Genomic DNA, 27,732 nt, shown 5'->3' on the forward strand with positions numbered 1-27,732 from the left:
TTTGAGTCTACTTTGTGTAGTACAAGGTTCCCATCACACACAATCTAGATATCTAAATAGGAACACTTCTTAGATATACTTCAAGATGCCCCACTTGTTTACACTAATTGCATACCTGGTGATTTCTGCAGTCTGTAGTCCTGGGTGAAACGAACTGAAGTATGGCCAAATGGAATGTTTTTTGTTTTACCAGCTTTATTCAAGGACTCAAGAGCCCAGCGTGTTTCATTATATGTACCAGGAGCTGGGGTAGCTGATTTCACTGGGGCGAATCTCTATGGAAATATGAAAGACAGCAAATCAATGACAAGAAGTCACATTAAATATCTATGTGGGCGAAAATAAACCCACTTCGATGTAAACAAAATTTATAGTTCTGTATAGTAAAATAACGTGAACAACAAAAATATGAAATAAAATGATATGTCTCTATATTGTGGCTTTATATAAAACAAAACTACTGGCCCAACTCGTTCTACATATGTTGATTGGAAACGGCTTTCCCTCATTATAAACAGAGCTCTTTTCTAGCCCTGCTTCTGAAAACCACATTACTGGAGATGTCTGAAATTGAGCCCTAAACATTCTTCCTGCACAGCTTTGGCACAACTATGAAGGTACAGACATCCTCAGAAATAAAAATATCACCCATATCTGAAAGCTCTGGAATATACTCTATATCTTATTGCATAGATATTCAATGTTAGACAACGCATTCCAATGTAAATAAATGTCTTCAGTGTCCCAGCTCATTCCGTTTTCATAATCACATTTTGAGAGATAACTTTTGTAGAATAAGCAATAATATGCACTGAATCTACTGTTTGACTCTAAGCAAATATGTCCCCTCTGTCTCACCACCCTCACTGGTACATTTGGTGTAGACACAGAAGGCCATCCCAATAGCTGTTCACATAGCCTGAAATTCCTTTGTTCAGAGGGATTAGATTGGCTATCTTTGCAGGTATGTTTTAGCAGGCCCTTGAGGACAAGTTGCTTAGGGGTAACAACTCTTATATAATATGAGGGATATTCTATTTGTTGCTTTCTTTTTAATCTTTAAAGTTTTTAACAACTTTAATAGTTTGATATTTAATTTACATTTCAATTTAATACATTTTAAACTTTTGTATGCTGTGAATTTTTAACTATGTTTGTTTCAACTGACGTGCATTGCCTGGAGTTCTGAAGGTATTCTTACTATGGCCCCTTCTACACTGCCATATATCAAAGCAGATAATCCACATTATCTGCTTTGAACTGGATTATATGAGTCAACGCTGCCATATAATCTAGTTCAAAGCAGATAATCTGGATTTTATATGGCAGTGTAAAAGGGGCCTATCCTATTTTTATTTATAACTGAAATATATACATTACCTCTTACCTGGGAAAGGGAAAGAAAAGGAGCACGACGAAATTCACTTTGTGCTGTACTACTTCCCTTTCCAAATTGACCTCTTATGTCATACTGGCCAGGACCAGGAACACCCTTCAAAACAGTACAAACAAACACGACTTTAATAGCAGCAACTGCAGTATGACTGCAGATTATCTCAACTCTGAAAACAAGATTATAAAAGGTCCCAATAATATGATTCCTAAAAGAAAAAATAAAGCGACAAAAATGACAAAACAGCATTTAAAAAAAGATGATCTCCCATCCATCTGTATTTCAACAAAACCACTACAAATTAATAATAAAAACATGGAAGAGATAAAGCGGGGTATAAATAAATATAATAATAATAATAATCTATATCTACATCTCTATCTCTGATACTATATGGTAGCCTGATACTATATGGGGGAGGATGGGCCACAGTTGATAGGATTTGCATTTACTTTCAATCGCTTCGGCTCTCACAGGCCACTGCAATGCCCATCAGTGACGGAACTGGACCAAACTTGGCACACAGAATCCCCATGACCCCCTTTAAGTCCTGGTGCAGATTGGGGGAGGACATATCAAGGATGATGGGAGTTACAGTACCTTCCCTCACTTCCTGAGACCACTGCAATTGACACAAATGACAGAATTGGACCAAACTTGGCACACATATACCAAATGACACACTTTACATGCTGCAGCACTTTGGGGGAGGATGGACCAAGGACACTTTGTCTCTGCCAGACCAGCGTTACTCTAGCTAATGACGGATCAGGACCAAACTTGGCACACATACCCCCCATGACCCACTTTACGTGCTTGGTGCAGTTTAGAGGTGGTCATACCAAGGATAATGGGACTTTCAGTACCTTAGCTCACTTCCTGAGACCACTACAACTGCCACAAATGACTGATCAAGACCAAATTTGGCACACAGAGCACCCATGACCCTGGTGTGGTTTGGAGAACAATGGACCATGGACAATGGGAATTGCAATACCTTCACTCACTTCCAGAGACCACTGCAACCACCACCAATGACTGTTCAAGACCAAACTTGGCATGCAGAGCCCCAGTGAAGCACTCTACACCCTGGTGCAGTTTAGAGAAGGATGGACCATGGACGATGGGACTTCCAATACCTTCACACACTTCCTGAGAGCACTGCGACTCCCACCAACGACAAATCAGTACCAAACTTGGCACACAGAGCCCTCATGACCCACTCTACATCCTGGTGTGGTTTGGAAGAGTTTGGACCATGGATGATGGGAAAGTCGGTGTTTGTATATTTGTATGTATGTATTTTCCAAGATGCCCCCAACTTTCAGAGAGCACTGTAACTCCCACCAACAACGAATCCAGACCAAACTTGCCACACAGGCCCAACATGGCCAACTTTGAATACTGGTGTGGTTGAAACAATAACATACGATGATGGGAGCTGTAGTTTACCCACATTCTTATGCATTTTCTAATGGGTCCATTCTTAAAATCCAAAAGTCAACAATGACTTTTTCTAATGTTTATCCTTACCAAATTACCTAACATGGACATCGTTGTGTTCCTAAGCTAGATAATAATAAAAAATGAAAAGTTCTAGCCATTTCATTTCTTATTTTCCTAACATTTATAGATTAAAATGCTCCAGGAATTTCTGATATGAAGTAACCAGCAATAGGAGCCAGGCTTAAATTGATGGTTTTGAAAAATGAAATGCAAGTCATATATTAAAAATAATTATATGAACTAGAGGTATCATCATATTTTGAGATTTGGGATACTTCCATAGAAGAGTGGATGATTACTAGAAAAATGACTATCTTGCAAGGGCAGAGCTGAAATAAAGTAATAATACAAAGCTCTTCAAAATCGTTCTGATAATATAGGGACTAGTAAATGTGATAATGGTGAGAAAGCACACTAAGACAAACCTGGCATTATCAAAAATTCATGCAGTGGGCTTCAGCCATGCCTCCAAGTACAGGGATATCAAACTTATTTTCACTGACGGCTACATCAGCCTTATGATTACCTTCAAAGGGCCGTTTGTAATTGTAAGACTATAAATACAACTATGTTGCTCATTCAAAGGACTTTACAAACAGAGATCACACTGGCTTTTATATTCATTCACGAACCAGCTAAATTATGCCTTCATTCATCAAATAACGTCATCATGTTTTGTTTATATGTACCTGCAAATTGAAAAACTTGGGGTCTTCTGAAGTTGCCCGAGAAAGAAGCGAACAATACTTCCTATACTCTGCACACAACTCTTTTCCTAGCCTCAGTTTTGCCAGGGAAGATTTGGATGTCCAAGGTAGTATCACCAAATGAAACAAGTGATCAGAAATACAAAATAGAATTGCGAAATTTCAAAAAATGAAATCTAAAATATTCTTTCTAATTTATAAGCCCCAAAGTGTCAGGAGAGAAGAAGATTAGCAGGACAGTCTAAAATGAGGACAATTGTGTGGGATTAAGGGCCCAAACACCTTGCAGGCTGCATCCTCATAAACAGTAAGCTGAAATACCTCTGATAGAGTATCTATCAAAATAGCCATCAGAAATGATAGTGCATCAATTCCTGTCAAATTACAAAGGGAATCAGAAATATTTGGGAATAGTAAAGGGTTTGTTTTTCTGCTTTGTTTTCCATTTTGGGAAATGTTCTGAGTAATTTGTGGGCAAAAGTCACACCAAATATTTTACAGAGAAATTGGGTATTGGGGAGCTATGGGATCCTGGGGGCTTCAGGAACCACAATTTGCCTACCATTGATCTTAAGGCAAGTGAGCAAACAGAACTCATGGATATCTGAATTGCAGGTGTAGCCTCTTATGTATAAAAGGGAAATTATTTTTAAAACTATCATCCCTTCTTTAAACTAGAAAAAAAGAAAAGAGTAGTCATAAAATATATCTCATTAAGGATACTTGCTCTTGTTCAATGAAGTACCATAAAGCAAATTTAAATACATATTAAAGTAAATGCTTATTAACCTAAAGTGTATTCCATATGGTTCTTATCTCAACTGAGCTTTTTGCTAAATGGCTAGCATACCGCAGCTTTAATAAGGGAAACCAGGACTCTCATAGCAGAAGGCTGCATAGAATTAATGAGGAAGGCACAGATGTATGAAGCACACTTAGTGACCAATTTCCAATGCTTGATTGGCTAATGCTTAAAGCATGTCTTCCATTTTACCATAGAGCAAAGATTTTGTATTGGTACTACTAATTTACATAATTACAACATAAATTTTAGTTAACTCAAAGCTCAAATACATCCTGTGTTTTAATAAAGGATAAATAGGCCCTTGCACTATAGACAAAACTGGTCTAATTATATTTTAAAAGCTCTAAATCAGCAAAACATAATAATGGACAGGATATGTAGCAAGAGATTAAAAATCAGTCAGTAGTATGGGTAGACAAGTATGCCTTCAATGCCATAGTTAGATTATGAATGATTAATAGCAAAGAAAGAGAAGGCTGCCAAGTCAGGTTATATATCTCTGGGAAAATAAATGAATCGTCATAGTTTATGTGGGCAAACCAGACAAAAAGATACAATTTTACGTGCATAATGTTCTGAATTTTGTCTTTAATACTTTCTTATGCTTACTCATCTTTATATGAAACCATCCTTTCTAAACAATTTGGAGTATAAATATATTACAGTTCTTATATAAGTCATGGTGGTGCAATGGGTTAAATCCTTTGTGCCGGCTGAACTGTTGAGCTGAAGGTCAGCGGTTCGAATCTGCGAGATGAGGTGAGCTTCCGTCCGTCAGACCCAGCTTCCCACGTGGGGACATGAGAGAAGCCTCCCACAGGTTGGTAACACATCTGAGCGTCCACTGGGCAAAGTCCTTGCAGATGGCCAATTCTTTCACACCAGAAGCAACTGCAATTCGCTTCTGACATGATAAAAAAGGTTCTTATACCACATGCTTGCTGGCACTACTACTCGTATATGAAAAACAGAGCTTTTTAAAATTACATCTCCTAGAATTTCTCATCTAGTGACTATGCTGCTGGAATATTCTGACAGTCAACACTCCAAAAAAAATAAGATTTTCAATCTCTGGTACAGAGACATTGTTATCTGCTTTTATGTCTGCATGAACATTTTCACTGGTGATTTTGGACAAAAAGAATACAGGTATCACTGTATATGCAATACTAACACTTTTGCAGCTTGTACTGGAGATGTTATAAATATTTATCAAGAAATGAGTATCAAAGTGAGATTAATTGTAAGAGATCTCACCTACTGAAAATTCCATCAGGAAATAATTTATATTTCTTAAGAGGTCTCTGTGTTCACTAATGTAACATGATTACTATTAACCTTTCACTTTTGTGCCATCGTTTTTCCTCTCATTGAAATCTAATAAAATCTAGCAATAAGACACCTTTAACACTGCACTTCCACTGCTATTTGCTAGAATTAGAAATGCCCTTAATTGATCAGAAATGGCAAACGTTATCCCCTTCAACATAAGGTGAATTAAACTGTGAGCCCAGGAAGTCCGGCACAGTCCTATTTAATCCCAAAAACCACAAGATTAATGACAGAGATGTTAAAAGAGAATCATGAAAGGAAAGTTTAGCCTTTTCAAGATCTTAAAATTGTGATATTTAAAACAACTTAGTAGCTCAAACAAAAATACAGAGCACATTAGAAAAGCATTCAATACAAAAGAACAATGTTGCTTTCTTACATAAATCTACATGAAATGTAATTTGCTTAAAGAAAGCTTCATTTGTTCATAAAATGAAATGGAAGAGGAAAATCTTCCCATGACTTAGAATGGAACAGCAAATCTTCCCATTGTTTGGGAGGGAAAAGTGAATCTTCCGATGGTGACTCTAGTTTCCAGAAAGGAGCAGCCTTGTTTTTTCATTCATGCTGTAGAATTCAGTGAGAGGTTCAAAGTTGTCCATTTATTCATTCATTCGACTTATATAAGTGTGCCTTTGCCCCACAAATAGGGCCTCAAAAGATCAATCCAATTGCAGACAAAAACATGTAAATAAAACAGTCACCCAATATTTCAGAATACTTAATAAAACATTTTAAAGCTATTTTTAAAAACACATCAACAAAATATATGTGAAATCTCTTAAGAGCTCTTTTTTTCTACAGCCTATCAATGGCCCAAAGCTCACCTAATTAAAAAGGTCTTCGCTTCCTGGCAGAACCCAAAGCATCATTTTCGGAGAGAGGAAGCCACTACAAATTTCTATCTAGGGCATTTTCAGATCAACACCAGAATTTGTTATCCCTAACATTGTTTCTGTGTGCCTTCCAGCTTTACATGCGCCTATAATGGCATTATATTAGCAAAAATTTGTTCAGAGAGCACTTGAAGTCGCTTTTCTTTGATGTTCTATAATGTGGCTTGCCCAAGGCCATCTAATAGGCTTCCATGGCTAAGTTCACATTCTCTTCACACTCCACTCCTTCAAACTCTTAAACACTATATGTTAATTCCTAAACCTGATTGAGACTCAAACACTAATCCTCAAATCGCTCACTTCTTTCTTCTAACTACTGCTATCAACTTTATTCAAAATCCACTCAAACGTTCCACCAGTTACCACACCATCTCAACTTCTCAGTCACTCATCCACTCTTGACAGCTTGTTATCTTATGATTTCTAATACACAGTGTGTGTATATACCAAAATTACCATTATCAAAATTCAGAATATGCCAAAGCCCAAAATTAGCCACATGGGGCGGCTGAGATAGTAACATCTGTGCTTTCTGGTGGTTCAATGTACACAAGCTTTGTATCATGTACAAAATTAATTTAAAATGTTTTATATAAAACTATCTTCAGACTATTTGTATAAGGTGCATTTGAAACATAAATGAACTTCATAGGTAGACTTGGGTGTCATTTCCAAGGTATCTCAGCATTCTATATACAGCAGCCATGCTATCATAAAGTGCCACTAAAAATTGGGATAGGCTATATCCTTCAAACAGCATGGACATAAATTCTACGTTTATCTGCAGTCATCAGATAGCACTGCTCAGTATTACTTGTGTGATAAATCTAATGGTAGCAATTATAGTAATGGACTGAATATTATCAGTGAAGTACAGAAGGGAATACTGGTGGTGGTAATAATATCAACTTCCCACATTAAGGAATGAAAGAAGAATACAGTACTGGCACACTTGCTATCAGCAATCCCTTCTTCAAAAATGGCTTCGCAGTATTCTAAAACTTGGAATGTCTTGAGGATGAATATATTCATATAGTGGCATCATTTCAGAACACATGAGGATGCAGTATTAGCATATTTCCCTTTGTGCTCCTGCAAAAGTATCCATCTGTCCAAGTCAATTGGCATGATACCAAAAAGGCAATTAATGAAGAAGTCGTGCAAAAATGGGGTGAAAAAGGCACATCACTGAGGGAATATAGGTAACCTAAAAATGAAGTCAAGTTTAGAATCAAATGCAGAATGCATACTATACATTTCATTGTTGCTGAATGCCTTATGTAACACTGCTTATGTAAGATATCTATGAGAGACTAGAAACAGAGAGACAGGAACGCATGCTTGAATAAAAAAAAAGTTCTTTAATTAGTGAAGAGAAAATTGTCATGGAACAGTGATGGCGAGCCTCTGGGAGCAGGTACCACTGGATAAGAATGTCATGTTAATTAGCTAAAAATTGAAGCATTCGCCTCAGTGGCTGCCTCACATTTTCCCCTCCTTTGAAACATAAAATAAGAGGAAAAAAGCTTTTTGTCTTCAGTGCACTTGACATCTAATGTTTCCAATATATTTTTATCTTCAGGGGAAAAGTCATGATCCTTATCATTCTACAGTAATTCAAGAATGCACTGCAGAATTTTGAAATATTCCTTCTACTACAGCAAAATTACAGTAGAATGAAGACTGCCTCTGTAGCTCATCAACACATTTGTGTTCAGTTTTCATATACCTTTCTTCATTTCAAAATGACTGGTAACTGAAAGACTGCTGTTGGGAGAGGAGTCTCTAGCACATATGATGAAAACTACCAAAAGGCCTAGAAATAGAAATGGGAGAATGTGGTAATACAGTGTTACCTCACTTATTGCGGGGTTCCGTTCCAGGACCTCCCACGATAAGTGAAAATCATTTTAATATTTAAACATTATTTTAATTGTTATGTGGCCTTTCTCCCCCTTGCAAGCTCCGGGGAGCTAGTGAACTCTTCCCTCTTCCCACCCCCTCTTCCGAGTCCTCCACTTTTCCCAGCGTGGCCAGGCTGGAGCGGCGGCACAAGCCAGAGCCCGGCTGCCTCTTCCAGGCTCTTGCTGCCGCCGCCAGCCTTCACTTTCTCACCCGCCTTCCCTCGGTCACTCATCCGACAGGAGCAGCGTTCCTTCTTCCCTGGCTGCAGGAGCAGAGGCAGCCAGAGCAACTTGGTGGGCTCGGAGCAAGGGCCCAGCCAGCGCTGGTAGGGATGGGTTCACTAGCTCCCCGGGCTTGCAAGGGGGAAAAAGGCCACATAACAATTAAAATAATGTTTAAATATACCCCAGTTTTCCCGTGAAACAGCGAGTCTGCAAAAAGTGAACTGCGAAGTAGCGAGGGAACACTGTATTTTGATACAAATGAACATTCTTCATTTTCACCTCCAGTCTTCAAGATCTTCATATGTGAAGAGAGTTCTTGCACTGGAGTTCAAAGTTTCTTCTTAGACTGCATTTAACATGACATACTGTATGTTACCTATGAATAAGCCCAACTAAATTTATGGTGATTGACTTTTAAATAGAAATCTGCTATTGCTACACCATGTGTTTTAGTAACTCTATCAGATTTATTTCTTAAGTATTTTAATAGAGTGTCTCCATACATCCAAATTTAAAACTACTATTCATTCAAACTATAGGAAACTCCTCCAGATTTACAGGGATTGGGATACAGGACACCCGGGAAAGTGGAGAAAATGTAAATAAAAACATCCACTATTTTTATCTGAAAGTTCTGTGAAAGTTGACCATAGAGTCACACTAGAGAAACTAAAAATTCCTATAGATAATATATTCATCAAATCTGTGAATAATCAAATCCATAAAAGTAAACCCAGCATATGTGGAGAGCCGACCGTACTACCAAACAGACCATGACAACTTTAGAAGATTTTGGCCCCAAATCTTTTATCTTAGTATGAAGCCCAGATGAACAGATATGAACTAGATATGAGCAGAACGTGTAAATGTGGCAAAATCTGGAAAAGTGAACGGACATTAATATTTATCTATGGCTGGAAGCTATAAAGAAATGCCTTCCCTTCTGTTTCCCAAAATATTTCTCAAATTTATTCTTAAAGTTTGTAGCAAAAAAAATGCCATATCTGTATGCAGAAGGCTCCAGATTTAATCCCTGGTATCTCCACCTGAAACCATCTGAAGTAGTAAAACTGAAAAGACTCACTGATGTCTTCAGCTAATATAAATATTTAAAGTAAACAATCTTGATCTAAATGAAGCAGGGATCTAATGACATATAAAGCAAAGATACGATCATGCAGATTTAAGGGTTTCCAGGCTTCTTCCCAGTCATTTTTGTCTGATTTAAACACAGCAGAGATAGTAAATGTCCATATTTTTATGAATATGAAAGCAAAGTGCTTTTGCTGCTTTCCTTTATCATTTATAGCAGCTGAATATATTTTAATCAACTGATATAACAGCATAAGACACTAATAAAAAACAAGAACTCTGCCTTCTACAAGGCAAACAATTAATGCTACTTTTTATATGCCAAGTACCAGTGATTGTTAAATAAATCACCTCTACTGTGAAATATTAAACATGTACTTTTATTGTTCTATTAATTTGCTGTATGTGCAACTTCACAAGTGAGTGCTTTATTCATTCCAGAGTATATTACCTCTGACAATCATGGTAATTGTATTCTTTATTAAATGAATTAAACCTATTCAGACACCAAGAGATATTCACCTTCTTGTCAGACATCAAGAATATAATAGCTCCAAGACATGGTCACCTATTAATAAAATATGGCAAATGGTCTTTGTTTTTTCTTTTATTGCACGCTGCAGAAGTGTCTCCCTTTAAGCCACAGAGGGGCATCATGCAGATGCCAGATGTAGAACTGCAACTCCCAGTGTTCCTCATCAACATTTTTGCTAGTTAGGGCTGCTGACTGTTCCACCTGAACAATATCTGGTGAGGCACACAATTCCTAGCTCTGATTTAAGATATCATTTATGAAGGTTGATAAAAATGATTTTTTTAATCCTACAAAATTCCTTGTTATGGGAGGAAGGAGTAATGGCCACTGTCAATTTAGGGCATATAATTCTAAAACATTCTGGAGAGGGGCCGGGCTGTGGCGCAGGCTAGTTAGCAGCCAGCAGCAATAAATCACTCTGACCAAGAGGTCATGAGTTCGAGGCCAGCCGTGTTGGGGTGAGCACCCGAAAATTAAAAATTAGAAGTATAGCCCCTGCTCATTGCTGACCTAAGCAACCCAAAAGATAGTTGCATCTATCAAGTAGGAAATTTAGGTACCCCTTATATGTGGGGAGGCTAATTTACAACACCATAAAAATCATCCATCTGCCGTTGGAATGAGGAAGTTGCCATTGCAGTGGATGATGAAGCAGCTGCTTCCCCTGTGGCCGGAATCAAGCATACCCTCAGGAAGCTGGAAGCTGGAGAAGGTTTAAATTGCCTCTGCGTCTGTCTCCGTCTCTGTTCTATGTTTATATGGCATTGAATGTTTGCCTTATATGTGTACAATGTGATCCGCCCTGAGTCCCCTTCGGGGTGAGAAAGACGGAATATAAATACTGTAAATAAATAAATAATAAATAGACATGCTCATTGTTTCAGATAATTTAAATAAGGACTTCTTAAACTTTTCCACTCATGACCCACTCGGTCCGAGAAATATTTACGTGCCCCAGGGTGTATAGGTATATAAAATAAGTATAAAAATCGAACATATATTGATCAGAATTTACAAAGTTTGCTAAGCAGGCTGATTTTTCTATGAAGTACAGCTGAAGCATCTTCTGCAGAGTCCACTGTAAATACTGAACAACAAATTGTTGTAACTACCGTATATACTCCAAGATAAGCTGAGTTTTTCAGCCCTTTTTTATGAGCTGAAAAGGCCTCCCCCGGTTTATAATCGGGTCAAGGTCAAGCCAGCAGCGGAGCCTGGAGGGCATTGCTTGCAATATATGATATAGTTATCTCTCATCTTACCCTCCCTTATCAGTGTTTATTTTTCCAAAGCCTCCCTTGCTCTTAATCAAGTGAATGTTTTGAAAAGGGAAAGAAGCCCTTGCAAGTCAGGAAGAAGAATATATATATACCCATTAATCTTATAAAAGCATTTTCCCCTGAAATATTTGTTAATCTCTGCTACAGATATATAGGCATTTCCCCCTGCAAGCCTTTGCAATCCCTACGTACCTTTATATTTGTATCTATCTATGTATCTATCTATCTAGCTACCGTGTTTCCCCGAAAATAAGACAGTGTCTTATATTAATTTTTGCTCCCAAAGATGCATTAGGTCTTATTTTCAGGTGATGTCTTATTTTTCCATGAAAAAGAATTCACATTAATTGCTGAACAAAAAAATGAAAATTTATTATATACTGTATAGTATTTATCATCACAAACCAGCATAACCAAACAAACTGAATCTTATCAACAATTTCTTGTTACTGCCATTATTTCCATGTACAACAATCTATAGTACATACATTTACTGATCCTGCATGCTCTGGTGTTCTGTTTGGCAGGCATGCTTCCAAAAAAAAACTTTGCTAGGTCTTACTTTTGGGGGAGGCCTTATATTTAGCAATTCAGCAAAACCTCTACTAGGTCTTATTTTTTGGGAATGTCTTATTTTCGGGGAAACAGGGTATATACATTACTTTTATATATCAATTTCCTCCTCATATGTTTGCAAGTCTTTGCAAATCCTATATACAGTAGAGTCTCACTTATCCAACATAAACGGGTCGGCAGAATGTTGGATAAGTGAATATGTTGGATAATAAGGAGGGATTAAGGAAAAGCCTATTAAACATCAAATTAGGTTATGATTTTACAAATTAAGCACCAAAACATCATGTTTAACAACAAATTTGACAGAAAAAGTAGTTCAATACAAAATAATGCTATGTAGTAATTACTGTATTTACAAATTTAGCACCAAAATAGCACGATTTATTGAAAACATCGACTACAAAAATGCATTGGATAATCCAGAATGTTGGATAAGCGAGTGTTGGATAAGTGAGACTCTACTGTACATATAGATAGCTAGAGATTTCCATGTACATCTGTATATCTTTATCTACGTGTATACATTATTTTATATATGAATTTTCACCTCACATGTTTGCAAGTCTATGCAAATCCTATACAGATATAATTATCTATATATAGAAAGATGTCTAGATAGATATATGTGAACATAGGGCTTGCAAATATTGCAGGGGAAATGCACACACACAAACAGATTTCTAGATAGATATAAACATAAAGATATAGGGCTTGCAAATATTGCAGGAGGGAAATGCACATATATAGAGTGAGGATTTGCAAATGTTTCAGGCGGAAATGCACATGTGAAATTAGTAGATATAATTATAGATCTATATCTAGCTCTGCACTCTTTATGTAGGCACTGAATGTTTGCCTGTTACTATGTTGGAAGCTGGCCTGAGTCCCCAAGTGGAGATAGGGCAGGGTACAAAAGTTTTATTATTATTATTACTATTATTATTATGTTATTGTTAATACTATATTGTTTTTGTTGACCCTACGTTTCCACTTACAGAGCAAGTTTACCGGGTTTTTTTGAAATACGGTAAATATTCAAAAACCTTTAACCTATTGATGCCTCAATATAATTTCATTGGGATCTATTTTCATTTTGAAATTGACCAGTAGCTGCTGCATTTTCCACCTTCGGCTTATACTTGAATCAAGTTTCCCCAGGTTTTTGTGCTAAAATTAAGTGTCTCGGCTTATATTTGGGTCAGCTTATATTCGAGTATATACTGTATCTTAAAAGAAAACCACCATATGACAATCAGAAATCTTTCACTGTTGTCAAATTTTTTAGGCCCTGACATTGAGCAATAGTTTAAGAAGCCCATAGTTTAAGAAGCAGTGGTCTAGATGAAGTATAAAAATGCAAAAAATCTATTAAAATCTACTTTGATACCATGTCTTTTCCCCTTTTTGTCTGTGCAGGTTTTTAACTTAGAGCAAAACTATTTTAGATATACTGTATATGTGCCTGCAATGAACCTGACTTTTTGAGAGATTGAAAATCAAAGTGAGAGTAGCAACTGCTCCCTAAAGAAAATAACACTCTGGGAAGTGTTTTTCTTTTCTTTTCAGGACATTATGAGGGAGAGCATTAATGCCAACTGCCTATAGTATAAATTTAGATAGGAAAGTTAGTACAGATTGAGCATTCCTTATCCGGAATTCCAAAATCATAAATATTGAAATCATACACAGTGGTGACTGAAATTATGGCACCTTTGTTTTCTGATGATTCAATGTACACCAACTTTGTTTCTCACACAAAATTATTGAAAATATTGTATAGTATTTCCTTCGGGCTATGTGTGTAAGGTGTGTATGAAACAAAAAACGAATTTCATGTTTAGATGTGGGTACCACCTCCAAGAAATCTTATTACATATATAAGTGCAAATACAGGTATTCTGACATCTGAAAAATTCCAAAATCTGAAATACTTCAGATCCCATGCATTTCAAGAAAATGATATTCAACCTGTAGAAAGGGCAGTCATTAGTGAGCTAAATCCTATTCAATCACATGTACGCTGGAAAGGGAAATGTTATGTTTATATTGAATTGCTGTTGAAAGATAAGCTAAATGCCTGCAGTAAAACACTTATCCTTCCCTACAGTAATTATAACTGTAGCTAGATACGTAATCTCTAAGATGATTATAGCTGAGGCAGTTCAAAAGATTATGAGGACTTATCTTACATAGATCAAGAATTACAACTGCCTATTTTTTAGCTGTCCCCTTCTACTGATCAATCCAACTTGCCAAAGGGAAAACGTTTAATATTGCCCATTTTGATACCTGGCAAATCTACCAGATATCTTGGAAATATATAATGCATGAACAATAATGTAGGAATGAAAAAATATAAAAGGCATCAGGCTGACAAGCCTTAATTCCACCAGTTTTATCCTTCAGCTAAAACAAAAGAATTGGAAAGCCCCAAATTCATGATAGCCATCTGCATGTTTTGCTTTCATGTGTTTGAACCTATATTTTCCAATTTCATCAATATGAATTATGAAACCTGCTCAAATATCATTGTTAACCAGAAAAGCAAAGCTAACCCAAGGGATAGTTATATTACAACCAGTTTTGCACAAACTGATTCTAGTTTAGTGGATACAGTAACTGCCAACGGTCTATGTAACAATTTATTTTGAGCTCTTTTTCATGAGTCAAAATTAGAATTGCTTAAAGGTAATTCCAACTTAACCATTTTGGAATAACTCTAAAAGTTTACAGTTCTAAGATGAATTTGTATGACAGAACCATAATCCATTAAAAATTCTGTTGCAAAACAATGCATTTCACTGAACATTTGAGGATCTTACACTACTCCACCCCAAGATATGTTAAGGAAGGCACTTCCTCGGGTTTATTTCCCACAAATGACCAATTAGAATTATAGAATCTCAAAGTTTGAAGGGACCACAAGGGCTATCTCATCCAACCATCTGCCATGCCAAAATATACAACTGAAGCTCTCCTGAAATATGCCCCTCCAGCTGCTGTTTAAAGACTTCCAAAATGGAGAGTCTGAATCATCTGAAGCAGTCAATTCCCCTAATGAACAAGTCTTTCAGTAAAGATGTAATCTCTAAAGAGTAGAATCTCTTTTCTTGAAAATTCCAGCAATCGGTGTGATCTAATCTCTTGCTCAATCTTCTCCATGGCATCCCTTCTGATATTTAAAGATGCCTGTTATGACATCTCCCAAACCTCTTTAATCTAAAATATCCAGGTTCTTAAAGTTGTTCCTCATAGAGCTGTTTCCAGACCTTTGATCCTCTAAGTCACCTCTTTCTACACTGATTCCTGTTTGTTGATATCCTTCTTGAATGGTGGCTCCCAGAGATGGATACAGTACTCTAGATAAAGTATGACAAAACCAGAATTAGCCATACTCCTATTGATGGAACACAGAATTGTACTGGCTTTTTTTGGCCACTGCATCACACTGTGACTCATGTTCAGTTTGTGGTCTTCTAAGACTGTCTGTATCCTTTTTATATGTACTATTTTCAAGCCAGGTGCCACCCATCCCATATTTCAGCATTCTTTTTTTTACCCAGATGTAGTACCTCACATTTGATCCTGTGGAAACTCATTTTATTAGTTGGCATTTCACCACCTTCTGTATGCAGTTGTGCTATTATTTCTTCATTTTTATTATTCTTGCTTTGAACATAGCTCCCTTCCCACCCAAAATCCCTGTTTGACTTCAAATGGATTTCAGAAATTTATACAACTTTCTGAAGTTCTGATTTCAGTAATATGTTTCAGTAACATTTTTAGAAATGGGAAAGTCATTCACTTAGTCTCCAACATAATTTATTATGTTGAAATTACTCTTGTGAAAGTGATCTGAACCTTGTGATCCAAAAATCAAATTCCCCAAAAAGAAAGAAGCGGCTTTGAGTAAACAACCAACTAGAACATGTAGAATGTGCTCTTTAGCACTGTCTCTCGTTTAATTACTTAATAAACTAATCAATAATTTAGAATTTAATTCATGTGGCTATTCCACTGCAAGTCAATCATTATAGTTAACAAATAAATGTAATTAACTTGCCACCTTTTAAGAAACTTTACAATTTAATTGATTTTAATTTGATGGAAAACTAACAGAATGTCTCTTTCCTAATTGGGGACATTATGGCTTCTATTTTCACTTTTAAAAATGGAAACAATACCATACCATCTAATTGACAAAATGGGGATGAAGGAGACCTTTATTAGACCTGTGTCTATACCTTAAGGGAGTTCTTATGACCGCTTTGTATGAAAGCACTGTATCAGCATAGGAAAGAATCAAGCCCTGAAATCCTTGGGGAGTGTTGACAATGGAAATTAAATCTCTGGAAACAGTTATGTCTTAAGTGGCTTAAGCCTGAAAAACCAATAATGCACATTTGACAACCAGGGAGATATATACTGCTGAAAAGAAAAACTGTAAGGCAGGACTGCCAGTACTTTTAGAAAGATCTATTCTGTTATTGGACAGAATCAATTTCACTTCAGCAGAAGGCACACATTCATTTTTTCATAATATATATTTTCTTCATATCATTCTTTAAAGACTTATGCCTTGGTAAATCTTAATCCTGAAAGCGTACTTTCTTGTTAGTAAACATGATCCTCATGCAAATGTGAAGTATTAAACATTACTTACATTTTTCAAAAAGAATGGCCTTAACTGAATCCCAAGCAAGGAAGGAATAATGACAGAGATAAATGCAGAGTGGTCATGCATGATTTTGACATTATAACCAGTTAAGGGTATTCAGAGCTTATACGTTTTCTCATATATTGCCATTTCGAACTACTCAATCCTCTGCTGACAATATAACACAAGATGGCATTAGGTATAAAAGTTGCAAATGCCAGCAATTGCTCTAAATGTCACCGTAACTTTAACAGGTACACTAGAAAACCCATCCATACACTAAGCTGTACAACTTGGCTTGACAGTGAAACAAGCATTTTTGAAGCTTTCTCCCCTTTTTTGAAAATTCCAAGAATCACCATGATAACTAATGACTTCACCACATGGTAAGTGAAAAATAATCTAATAGAGATTGTGTATTCCTTATCTGAAATGCTTGGGACCTAATATGTTTTGGATTATGGTTTTTTTCAGATTTTGAAATACCTGTATTTCCATATATGTACATAACATAAAAAGATAAATGTACATAACAAGGTAAGGCTGAAGTCTAAACATGAAATTAATTTACATTTCATATTAACCTTAAAACATTGCCCAAAAGTAATTTTATACAAAAAAATATTAAATTTAATTTTTTTAAAAAATTAAAAATGTGCATAGAACAAGTTTGCATTGAACCATGAGAAAGAAAAAATGTTACTATTTCATCCACCCGCAAGGACAATTTTGTAGTATTTAGAATTTCAGAATTCTGGATAAGGAATACTCAATTTGTATTTTTAAATCTGTGCCTTTAAGTACCATGACAGAAAAAACCAAATCCATCCCAAAAGTAACAATATTCGTTCATTAGCTTTAATTTTTGCATGGAAGTACAAATTTCTCAGCTAGTGGGCATAATCTTTAAGAAAATAATAATCCTTAAAAAAAACTTGCATTATACAAAAAGGAAGGCATTAAAATGAATTAGCAAAAGAATTATTTTATGGGAGGTATCCCAATAGTGTCTATTCAGTTGTTCTCTGTTCATCACAGTTGACCTCTCTCCCTTGCAATACCATGCACAGTAGATCTGAGATTTCACCAGAAGAGGGGTCTGCGCAGAAGATCAAAGGGAGGGGAAATTCAATTGAAAAGGGTGTAATCCAGTTACACAACACTGAATATAACCTTACGTTTATTTCTTTCCATTTCCTTTACAATAGAACTTAAGGCAGTACACCGAGTGCCTCCAGGGGACTAAGTACAGCCCTTCAACTATAATTCAGTTTCAACACCCAGCGCTCTTCACCAATGGCTTTGCTTCTTAGAGCTGGTATGCATGGCTGTTATCTGGAGCACCACACATAGACTGCCCCAGCTTCATGTGATGTCCTTGGACTCCCAATGGTTGCCTTATCTAACAAGCTGAAGATGCCCCAAAAACCATTTCTCTCTGTATCTTTCACCAAATTCTTCAAGCATGTCATAATTGCTCTTTTTTAACAACAACAAAAAATCATTGCAAGTAACAGAATGAAGCTGCAGACTGGCTAATGATAAATATTCAGTTTCAATGTACACAAAATCATCCTTTTCTGGATGAAACAAATACAGTAGAGCAGGGGTCCTCAAACTTTTTAAGCCGAGGGCTGGTCCACAATCCTTCAGACTGTTGAGGGGCCGGATTATCATTTGAAAAAAAATACAAATTCCGATGCACACTGCACATGTCTTATTTGTAGTGCAAAAACAACAACAAGAAGAACAATGAAAGAACAATACAATATTTAAAAATAAAAACAATTTTAACCCAACATACATTTATCAGGATTTCGATGGGAAGTATGGTCCTGCTTCTGGCCAATGAGATAGTCAAGTTAATTAAGATTATTGTTGTTGTTGTTGTTGTTGTTGTGTGCCTTCAAGTCATTTCAGACTTTGGGCGAGCCTAAGTCTAAAATGTATTTATTAATTAATTATTTACTGCATTTATTTACTACATTTGTATCACACCCTTCTCACCCCAAAGGGGAATCAGAGTGGCTTACAAATTATATGTACATACAATATATTATATTATTAGCATAGCACAATATTAGCATTATATATTACTATATTGAACTATACCACTATACTGTAATATTATTAGTAATATTATATGTAATATAGAATATAATATTATTATATGGTATTATTATTAGTGTTATATTGTATTACATTATAATATTATTATCAATATTATATGTATATACAATATATTATATTATAAAACTGAGGCCGGGGGCCAGGTAAATGACCTCGGAGGGCCGCATCCGGCCCCCGGGCCTTAGTTTGGGGACCCCTGCAGTAGAGTCTCACTTATCCAACACCCGCTTATCCAACGTTCTGGATTATCTAACGCATTTTTGTAGTCAATGTTTTCAATACATCATGATATTTTGGTTCTAAATTCGTAAATACAGTAATTACTACATAGCATTACTGTGTATTGAACTACTTTTTCTGTCAAATTTGTTGTATAACATGATGTTTTGGTGCTTAATTTGTAAAATCATAATCTAATTTGATGTTTAATAAGCTTTTCCTTAATCTCTCCTTGTTATCCAACACATTCACTTATCCAACATTCTGCCAGCCTGTTTACGATGGATAAGCGAGACTCTACTGTACATCTCTTTTTTGTAGTATCAAGAAGCACTACAGCTGAAACAATACATCTTTAAGTGAAATCAACATCAGTTCAGTCTTACAAAACACTTTGGAGTTATTGTTTAAAAAAACAACTAATGGCTTTTGAATACAAGAGGGTTATAATTGGGAACACTTCACATTCTTAGTTCTGATGAAAAAAATATGACATTTTCTTCTATAGTTGAATAGTACCTTTGCTCATTAAACTTAAAGGTTTTCAGATTTCTTACTACCATCTTCTTTTGATCGATTTTAAAAACACTTTCATTGGAGTTTTGCAAGATACAGACTATATTCAAATGCTCTCATTAAGTAAAACAAATTTGAGTCGAAAATGAAAAAAAAGCCCTGATGTACAAAAGAGATAAATATAACCTCCGACTTCCAGATTATTAATTGCTAGAAACTTAAACTCATAAAAAGAAGAACGCTTTTGAACATTGTACATTTCCTGCATCCTTTGAACTACAAGGACACACAGGTACACAATAACAAGAAAAACAGTTTTTGTAATAATATTATTCAAAATATGTTGCTTACTCTCTGTGAGGTAACACTGTGTGTCCTGCTCAGGACGACTTTGTCTGTCCTCCAGGTACACCGAAAGGGCAACGCAGGCAATAATGACCCATCTGTTCACTACTGGCAACTAGCAAACTTCTAATGAAGACAGATGTGGGTCACCCTGTACAAACATGCTGCAGGGTGCTAATGAATCCTCCTAATGGTCACTACCTGCCATTTTTGACTGATTAATGAACAAAAGGGTTAAGCTTGAAAAGCTGAGATGTGTAGTACAGACAATCATCAGTCTTACTACAACATCTCTTTCCATCTGACATACTTTCTCTTCCCTATCATTTTTCTCAATTTTTTTTTAAAATTATTACTGAAATCTACAAAATAATCTTACTAGATTGGCAAGAAATTCTGTCCCAAACAGAATTCATGTATGATAAGCATTCTAATCACATGCAATTGCATTATGTCACTATAAAGCAACCATGTTTAAAATAAATGCTTATCAAAAACGCAATTGAACTCTACAGCAATTGCTTTGCTCCCCTACCTAACAACATCTCTTCCACACAAATTCCACTAGACAATCTGTAGGAAAACTACTAGTCCTAACACCATGAATGCCCCGCCTGCTCCACTACAGATATCCAGCTTTAAGAAATGCAAACTTTCAGTCACTTAAGAAACAAGGAAATCTATGAGAAAACTTGAACTTGCAGAAGACTATAGTTTATTTGACCAACCATATATATCTAAGATAACAGAAGCACACCAAAAACAAATCCAGAGCAACATACCATAAACTATACTCTATGTGCATTTGATAAATTATCAGTTAACACTAAAATGACAGTTTTCTTATGTTCACTTCCCCTTGGTGCAGGCTCATCTCCTTATTCAGCAAAAAAAGAAAAAAAAGTAATAAGAGATCATCATAATGATCAAGTTGCTATGGAATTTTGAACTATGGCATTTATGCATTATTTCAAGTGTATCAACTGCACTAACTCCCACAGTATCCATAGGAGAAGGTGTTAACAGCAAAGAGAACTGGAGTCACTGCTATTGCACACTGAAGTCATGCAAAGGCAATGGAAGCATCACTGGTGGAGGTATCAAAATGTGTCACATTAGTACTGGTGGGAAGAGATAAAGCATCCAGTATGGCTGGAAGAGTAGCCATTGGTTTGCTTCCCAACTATTCTTATGTTTTCTGTATTGTTACTGCTACTTTACAGGGCTCTTACTGTAGTACTTAAACTAGCATACCAGAAGAGCTAGACTACCACACTGGACCTGTGATACTACTGATATACAGTGCTGAGATATTGCATTTTGTTTAGGCTTAGTTGTGCTTTGATAATACCCTTTAAAACAAATGGGGTTTAAATTAGCCAGATTAACATGCCCATTGAGTTCAATGGATTAACTCTAAGCATGGCTACGTTCGGATCTAATCCACTGAGTAAGCATGTTAGTAAAACTGTAAATGTTCAGTTATGATATGCTATGAGCCACAGTGTTAGAGAATCTGGGTTTCTACACATTCCTTTTCACATTTATACCATGATATATATATATATTGGAATAATGAACCACTACAGCATTCTTAATTGCTGCAGCAAGTCAAAACTATGGTTTGGAAGGCATTTGAAATATGATCAGTATATTCTAGTTCTAGAGTCATGAAACTTAATAAGTGCTAATGAAATATTAACGTATTGCCAAAACAAAAATAAATTGACTGATAGATTTCCACTGAACAAAGTAAGATAGATACCATTTGAGGGCAAAATTTTATTCAGCAAGTAAGGATGGGAGCCCCGGTGGCAAAGTGTGTTAAAGCACTGAGCTGCTGAACTTGCAGACCAAAAGGTCGCAGGTTCAAATCCCAGGAGCGGAGTGAGTGCCCGCTGTTGCTCCAGTTTCTGCCAACCTAGAAGTTCGAAAACATGCCAATGTGAGTAGATCAATAGGTATCGCTCCGGCAGGAAGGTAACGGCGCTCCATGTAATCATGCCAGCCACATGACCTTGGAGGTGTCTACGGACAACGCCGGTTCTTCGGCTTAGAAATGGAGCACCAACCCCCAGAGTCAGACACGACTGGACTTAACGTCAGGGGAAACCTTTACCTTTACCTTTAAGGATAGAAAGTATTATACATGTGCATATCATCAATTTTATAGAAACAAGATTATCATATTCATTCTTCTAAAGTGAAATGTCATATCACAATAAACATTCAATACTTATAATTTCAGTGTTTGTTTAATTTTTATAGTGTATGTGATTTCTTTCATCATTGATTTGGATAAATCTTTTCTTATAACATTTCAATATCTTTTCATATCACAAAGTCATGATCTCATCACAACTTTTTTAATTACTAAAAGGACTGCACTGAATTGACATTACCTTCTTTTCTTCCTGCAATACTATTACTTCATGATAGCGTGGAACACGGAGGTCATGTTTTTTCTGGTCCTCCTTCTTGATGTTGACGTTTTCATAATGCGCCACATTTTCCCTTTAGAAAATTTGAGAAATTTGTGAGTCAGCTCTTCTAAATGCCTATGTATCTAAATATGTATAGGATAAGCTCTATCTTCCTTCCTTGTCCCACAGGTAGTATTAGACACAGCTGTTCTTTGCAGTCACAAATGAAAATCTAGTTTTCCAAATAATCTAAACACAGCACATACAATACTATGAATTCAAACAATTTTGTTTATCATATCAAAGTTTTCTTGCCACAGGTGAACTATAATAGAAATACTGTTAATATAAAGGAAATTCAAAAAGCTCTACAATTATTATACATTGAAAATAATGCCTCAAGTGAATCCAGAAAAATAAATATTTATATTATTATAGACATGTGTCAGAACCCTGCTACTAGAGCCTGGATGTGGCTCTGAGTTTCAGGGTCACTGACATTGATAAGACACCTGCGTCCCAGGACTCGGAGGAGAAACGGCTGCTGGACTTGGCGGGGAATTTGCGCGGGGTTTTACTGAGCGGGAAGAGACTGTTCAAATGAGGGGGAGGGTATATAAAGGAGGGTTGGCCGGAGCCTCCCATTCTTGGCTTTTCTGATGTTCATGTTTCCTACAGTAAAAGTTCCTGGTGATACCACAGAGAGTCTCGTGTGTTCATTCAGGAGCGGCTGTGGTGAGCTGACACTAAGCCAAGAATACGGACACCATCCCGCTGTAGCGGTGAGGTGTAACATGCAAGTGGAGGATGAAGAGCTCTTGGGCGCCGGAGGAGGAAGGTCGGAAAGGGCCACTCCCGAGCCGGACGCTGAGTTCCACCAGCTGGCGGCCCTGGCGTCATCCACCGCTTATGCCCAGCCAAATGGGGTAACCCAGAGGCGCGGAGTGGTGCGGGGAGATAGCACCGGAGGAGAGGAAGGTTCACCTTCCCCAGGCCCGCAAAAGATGGTGTTTCTGGAGGAGAGGATGTCGGCGATGGAGACCACCCTGGCAGTGATGTCGAGGGCGATGGAGCGCCTGGCGGTTTTGGCGGAGCCGGAGCGAGGAAGGGAACTTCGGGCTAGCTCAATGTGGGACGTGAGCATGGGAAGCAGCCAGGGCTTTGCAGACCTACCAGCACCGAAGGGAAGGGAAATGCGAAAGGAGCCCGGCGCCCGGCCCAAGATCCAAACGAGCCTGACGCGGGTGGAGGAGAGTGACGACGAAGGGGAAAAGCCTCCGAGAATCCCGGCTACGCTCCCAACTGAGACCCTGGTGCCCCTGGCGAATGCCGGGCGTGGCACAGGACAAAGGGAAGCAGCAGCGGGGCCCACTGGCCCGCAAGGGGGCTTGCGACGGGCGGAGAATTGGGGATTGCCACCACAGGGACCCCTACCGAGACGAGAGGAACTAAGGATCGAGTTTGGGGGAGAGTCCTCTGAACTGGATTTTTTCCTGACCACGGTGAGGGGCTATATGGAGGACAATGCTCACACTTTTAGAACGGAATCCAGCCGGGTACGGGCCATTGGTGCAGTGTTGAAGAGGGGAGCGGCCAGCTGGTACGTTCAACTACACGCGCGGCGCGACCCATGTCTGGGGTCACTCCGACGCTTTATGGGGGCCCTGGAGACCCGTTTCCGAGATCCACTGGAGCAGATCCGGGCGAGGGAGGAGTTGAAGACCGTCTCCCAGGGGCAGAGGTCGGTATCTGAGTATGCGGAGGAGTTCCAATGCCTCGCTGAAAAGGTGCCGGAATGGTCTGCAGTGACAAAGATAGAACTCTTCAAAGAGGGGCTCAGGCGGGAGATCCTCTCCTGGGCGGTGCATCGTGATGAGCCTGACACACTGCGCGGATGGTTTCAGCTGGCGGGGCGCATCGAGACATCGCTGGCCCAGGCGAGGAGGCACCGAGGAGGGCTACAGCAGCGGCCGCAGATGAAAGAGGGGAGCCGGAAGGAGGGATCAACCCCAGCCGGGAGGAGAACGGAGCCGACAGGGAACGTGAGCACCAGCAGGAGGGGCTGCTTCGTGTGCGGCCGTTTGGGCCACAGGGCTGCCGAGTGCTGGCAGAGAAAAGGGGAAGGCGGAGGCCCGCCCAAACCAAGAGCCGTGGCAGGGAAACGCGCCGAGGAAGAACCACCGATGAGGCACCACTCGGGGGGGTTGGTAAGTCAGGACAAAGCCATGATAGTGGTCCCCATTCAGCTGGAAAGTGGCAGCAAACAAGCAACCTGCAAAGCATTTGTGGATTGTGGATGTTCCAGGAACATCATCTCCCCTGAATTAGCCGAGGGATTGGGATGCGAAAGAACGAACCTAGAATCCCCAATAGCTTTTTCGCAGTTGGACGGATCCACAGCATCGGGATCATTAGCTAAGTACAGTGCCGAAGATGTAAAGTGTAAGATAGGGAGTTGGGAAGGAAAGGTGTCATTTGTGATATCACAAATAGCCAGCTATAATGTTATACTAGGCATGCCATGGCTGGGGCAGGCCAACCCGCAAATCAACTGGGAGGATAAGAGCATGATCTTCAGGATGAAGTTGGAAGGAGGGAGCCAGGAAGTGGAGAGGGAGCCGGGGAAAAGGGGGGAGGAAGACTCTATCAGGATAGCAGAACTGGCAGATAAATTACCCCCAGAGTATCGGGATTTTGTGGACGTATTTGATGAGAAGGAAGCAGACAGTTTCCCACCGAAGCGGAGAGTTGAAGTGAAGATAGAGCTAGTCCCAGGAGCAGAGCTTCCTAAGGCAAAAATATACCCAATGTCGGCTAGGGAAAAGGAGGAACTGAGAAAATACATTGATAAAAACCTAGCGAGGGGTTTCATAGAGCCTTCAAATTCCCCTCTAGGGGCGCCTGTGTTGTTCAGGCGCAAAAAGGACCAAACGCTGAGGCTCTGCATTGACTACAGGGGCCTGAATGCAATCAGTTCTGTAAATAAATACCCCCTACCTTTAGTGAAGGACTTGATCGCCCAGTTATCGGAGGGACAGATATTCACTAAATTGGACTTAATTGAAGCGTACCATAAATTGCAGATTAAACCAGAGGACAGGTGGAAGACGGCCTTCTCCTGTGCATTCGGATTATTCAATTATCGTGTGCTCCCCTTCGGTTTGTGCGGCGGAGGTGCCGCGTTCATGCAATTAATCAACGAAGTGTTGCATCCATTGTTGTACAAGGGAGTCTTTGTTTTTTTAGATGACATATTGTTAGTATCTCGGACTAAGGAGCAACACATAGAACTAGTCAGGGAAGTCCTGCAAAAGTTGAGAGAAGCAAAACTGTATGCGAAGCTTGCCAAGTGCGAGTTCAATAAAGACCAGATAGACTTTCTGGGGTATAGGATTTCCTCCCAGGGAGTGGCGATGGACCCTGCGAAGGTAGAAGACGTGAGGGGGTGGGAAGCCCCCAAAACACGGAAGCAGCTGCAATCCTTCCTAGGGTTCGCAAACTTCTATAGAACATTTATCAAGGACTTTGCGCGCCTCACTTTGCCATTAACGGATTTGTTAAAGACTAAAGGCAGGGGAGAAACAGCCAAAGTGAAGGCCCCAGGGGCCAAACTGACCTGGACAATAGAATGCCAGGAAGCTTTCGAAGCCCTTAAAAAGCGTTTTACTGAGGAGCCTGTCCTACAGCACCCTGATATGTCTAAAGCCTTTGTATTACATTGCGATGCGTCAGACCGGGCATATGGGGCAGTTCTGCTACAGAAAGACGAGGGGGGGAACCTGAAGCCATGTGGCTATCTGTCAAAAAAGTTTAGCGATACAGAAAAAAACTGGCCGATTTGGGAGAGAGAAGCATTAGCGATTCTAAAAGCACTAGAGTGCTGGAGACACTTTCTGGAAGGAAGTGGAACACCGTTTGAGGTGTGGACTGACCATAGAAATTTACAGTATCTAAGATCCCCTCGTAAACTATCAGCGAAGCAAATTAGATGGGCCCAATATTTCAGCCGTTTTGATTTCAGACTCAGATTCTTCCAGGGGAAACATAACATACTCGCTGACGCTCTCTCTCGGATGCCTCAGCACGGGGGAGGAATTCAGGAATCTGAAGGGAGTATTTTTCTTGATAAGCAATGGGGCCTGGCAGTACTAACTCGAGCACAAGCGGCCAAAGAAAACAAACGTACTGCCATTTCCACGGGGGGAGGAGAAATATGGGAGGAAGAGTTGAAGCGAGCGTATGGAATGGACAAATGGTTACAAACTAACAAAGAAAAGGGAGAATTGTGTGGGGATTTGGTGTTTGTAAATAAGAAATTGTATATTCCTGAATGTTTAAGACGAGAAATGTTAAGGAAGTACCATGATAACAAGGGTGCGGGTCATCTAGGCCCCACCAGGACTATTAAACTGTTGGCCAAACAATGCTGGTGGCCCGGAATGAGGAAAGACGCCAGGGGGTACGTCACGCAGTGTGAATTATGTGCAGAGGGAAAAACACCACCGGGGAAGCCCCAGGGGCTATTGCAGAAGGTGGTGGAGCCCATGAGGCCATGGGAATGCGTAGCCATGGATTTTGTAGGCGAACTACCCCCCAGCAGAGGCCACAGATACATTTGGACAATATTGGACCTATTCTCAAAACAGGCACACTTTGTGGCCCTGCCAAAACTCCCTTCAGCTGAAAAACTTGCTGATTTGTATGTGAAGCATGTATATCGCCTACATGGGTGTCCCGACAAGATAATTAGTGACCGGGGAGTCCAATTTACTGCAAAATTTTGGGGAAAATTCTTACAGCTGTTAGGAGCAGAAAGGAACCTGAGCTCGGCCTTTCATCCCGCGACCAACGGGGGGGTCGAACGTACCCAACAGACACTGTGCCAATTCTTAAGGATGTACACCAATTATAGACAGGATGATTGGGCGGACCTTCTTCCGTTTGCTGAGATGGCTTTTAACGGGGCCGTACATTCGGCCACAGGTCGTGCCCCATTCGAAATAGTATACGGACAGGAGGTGGCACCTTTCCCCAGGCTACCCGAGTGGAAGGAAGGGGAGGGCCAGACCGACGAGGAATGGCCGGCCAAAATCAAGCAAGGGTGGCAAACCGTGGTAGAGGCATTGCGGGAAACACAAAAGAAGTACAAGCTCTTTGCGGATCGTAGGCGCCGAGAGGGGGACAAATTGGG

General features: G+C 39.0%; 1 protein-coding gene across 1 annotated transcript in view; it reads right to left on the reverse strand.

Moving 5' to 3' along the window:
• Positions 1-27,732, reverse strand: part of stpg2 (sperm tail PG-rich repeat containing 2) — a 273,557-nt gene that overhangs the window by 201,197 nt on the left and 44,628 nt on the right. Inside the window, exons 6-8 of the mRNA XM_008117887.2 lie at positions 22,521-22,632; positions 1,388-1,492; positions 116-275 (exon numbers count right to left, since the gene is read on the reverse strand). Coding sequence (XP_008116094.1) covers positions 116-275; positions 1,388-1,492; positions 22,521-22,632 — 377 coding nt within the window. The remainder of the gene's footprint in view (positions 1-115; positions 276-1,387; positions 1,493-22,520; positions 22,633-27,732) is intronic.

This window comes from Anolis carolinensis, chromosome 5 (genome assembly GCF_035594765.1).
Source record: "Anolis carolinensis isolate JA03-04 chromosome 5, rAnoCar3.1.pri, whole genome shotgun sequence".
Lineage (NCBI taxonomy): Eukaryota > Metazoa > Chordata > Lepidosauria > Squamata > Dactyloidae > Anolis > Anolis carolinensis.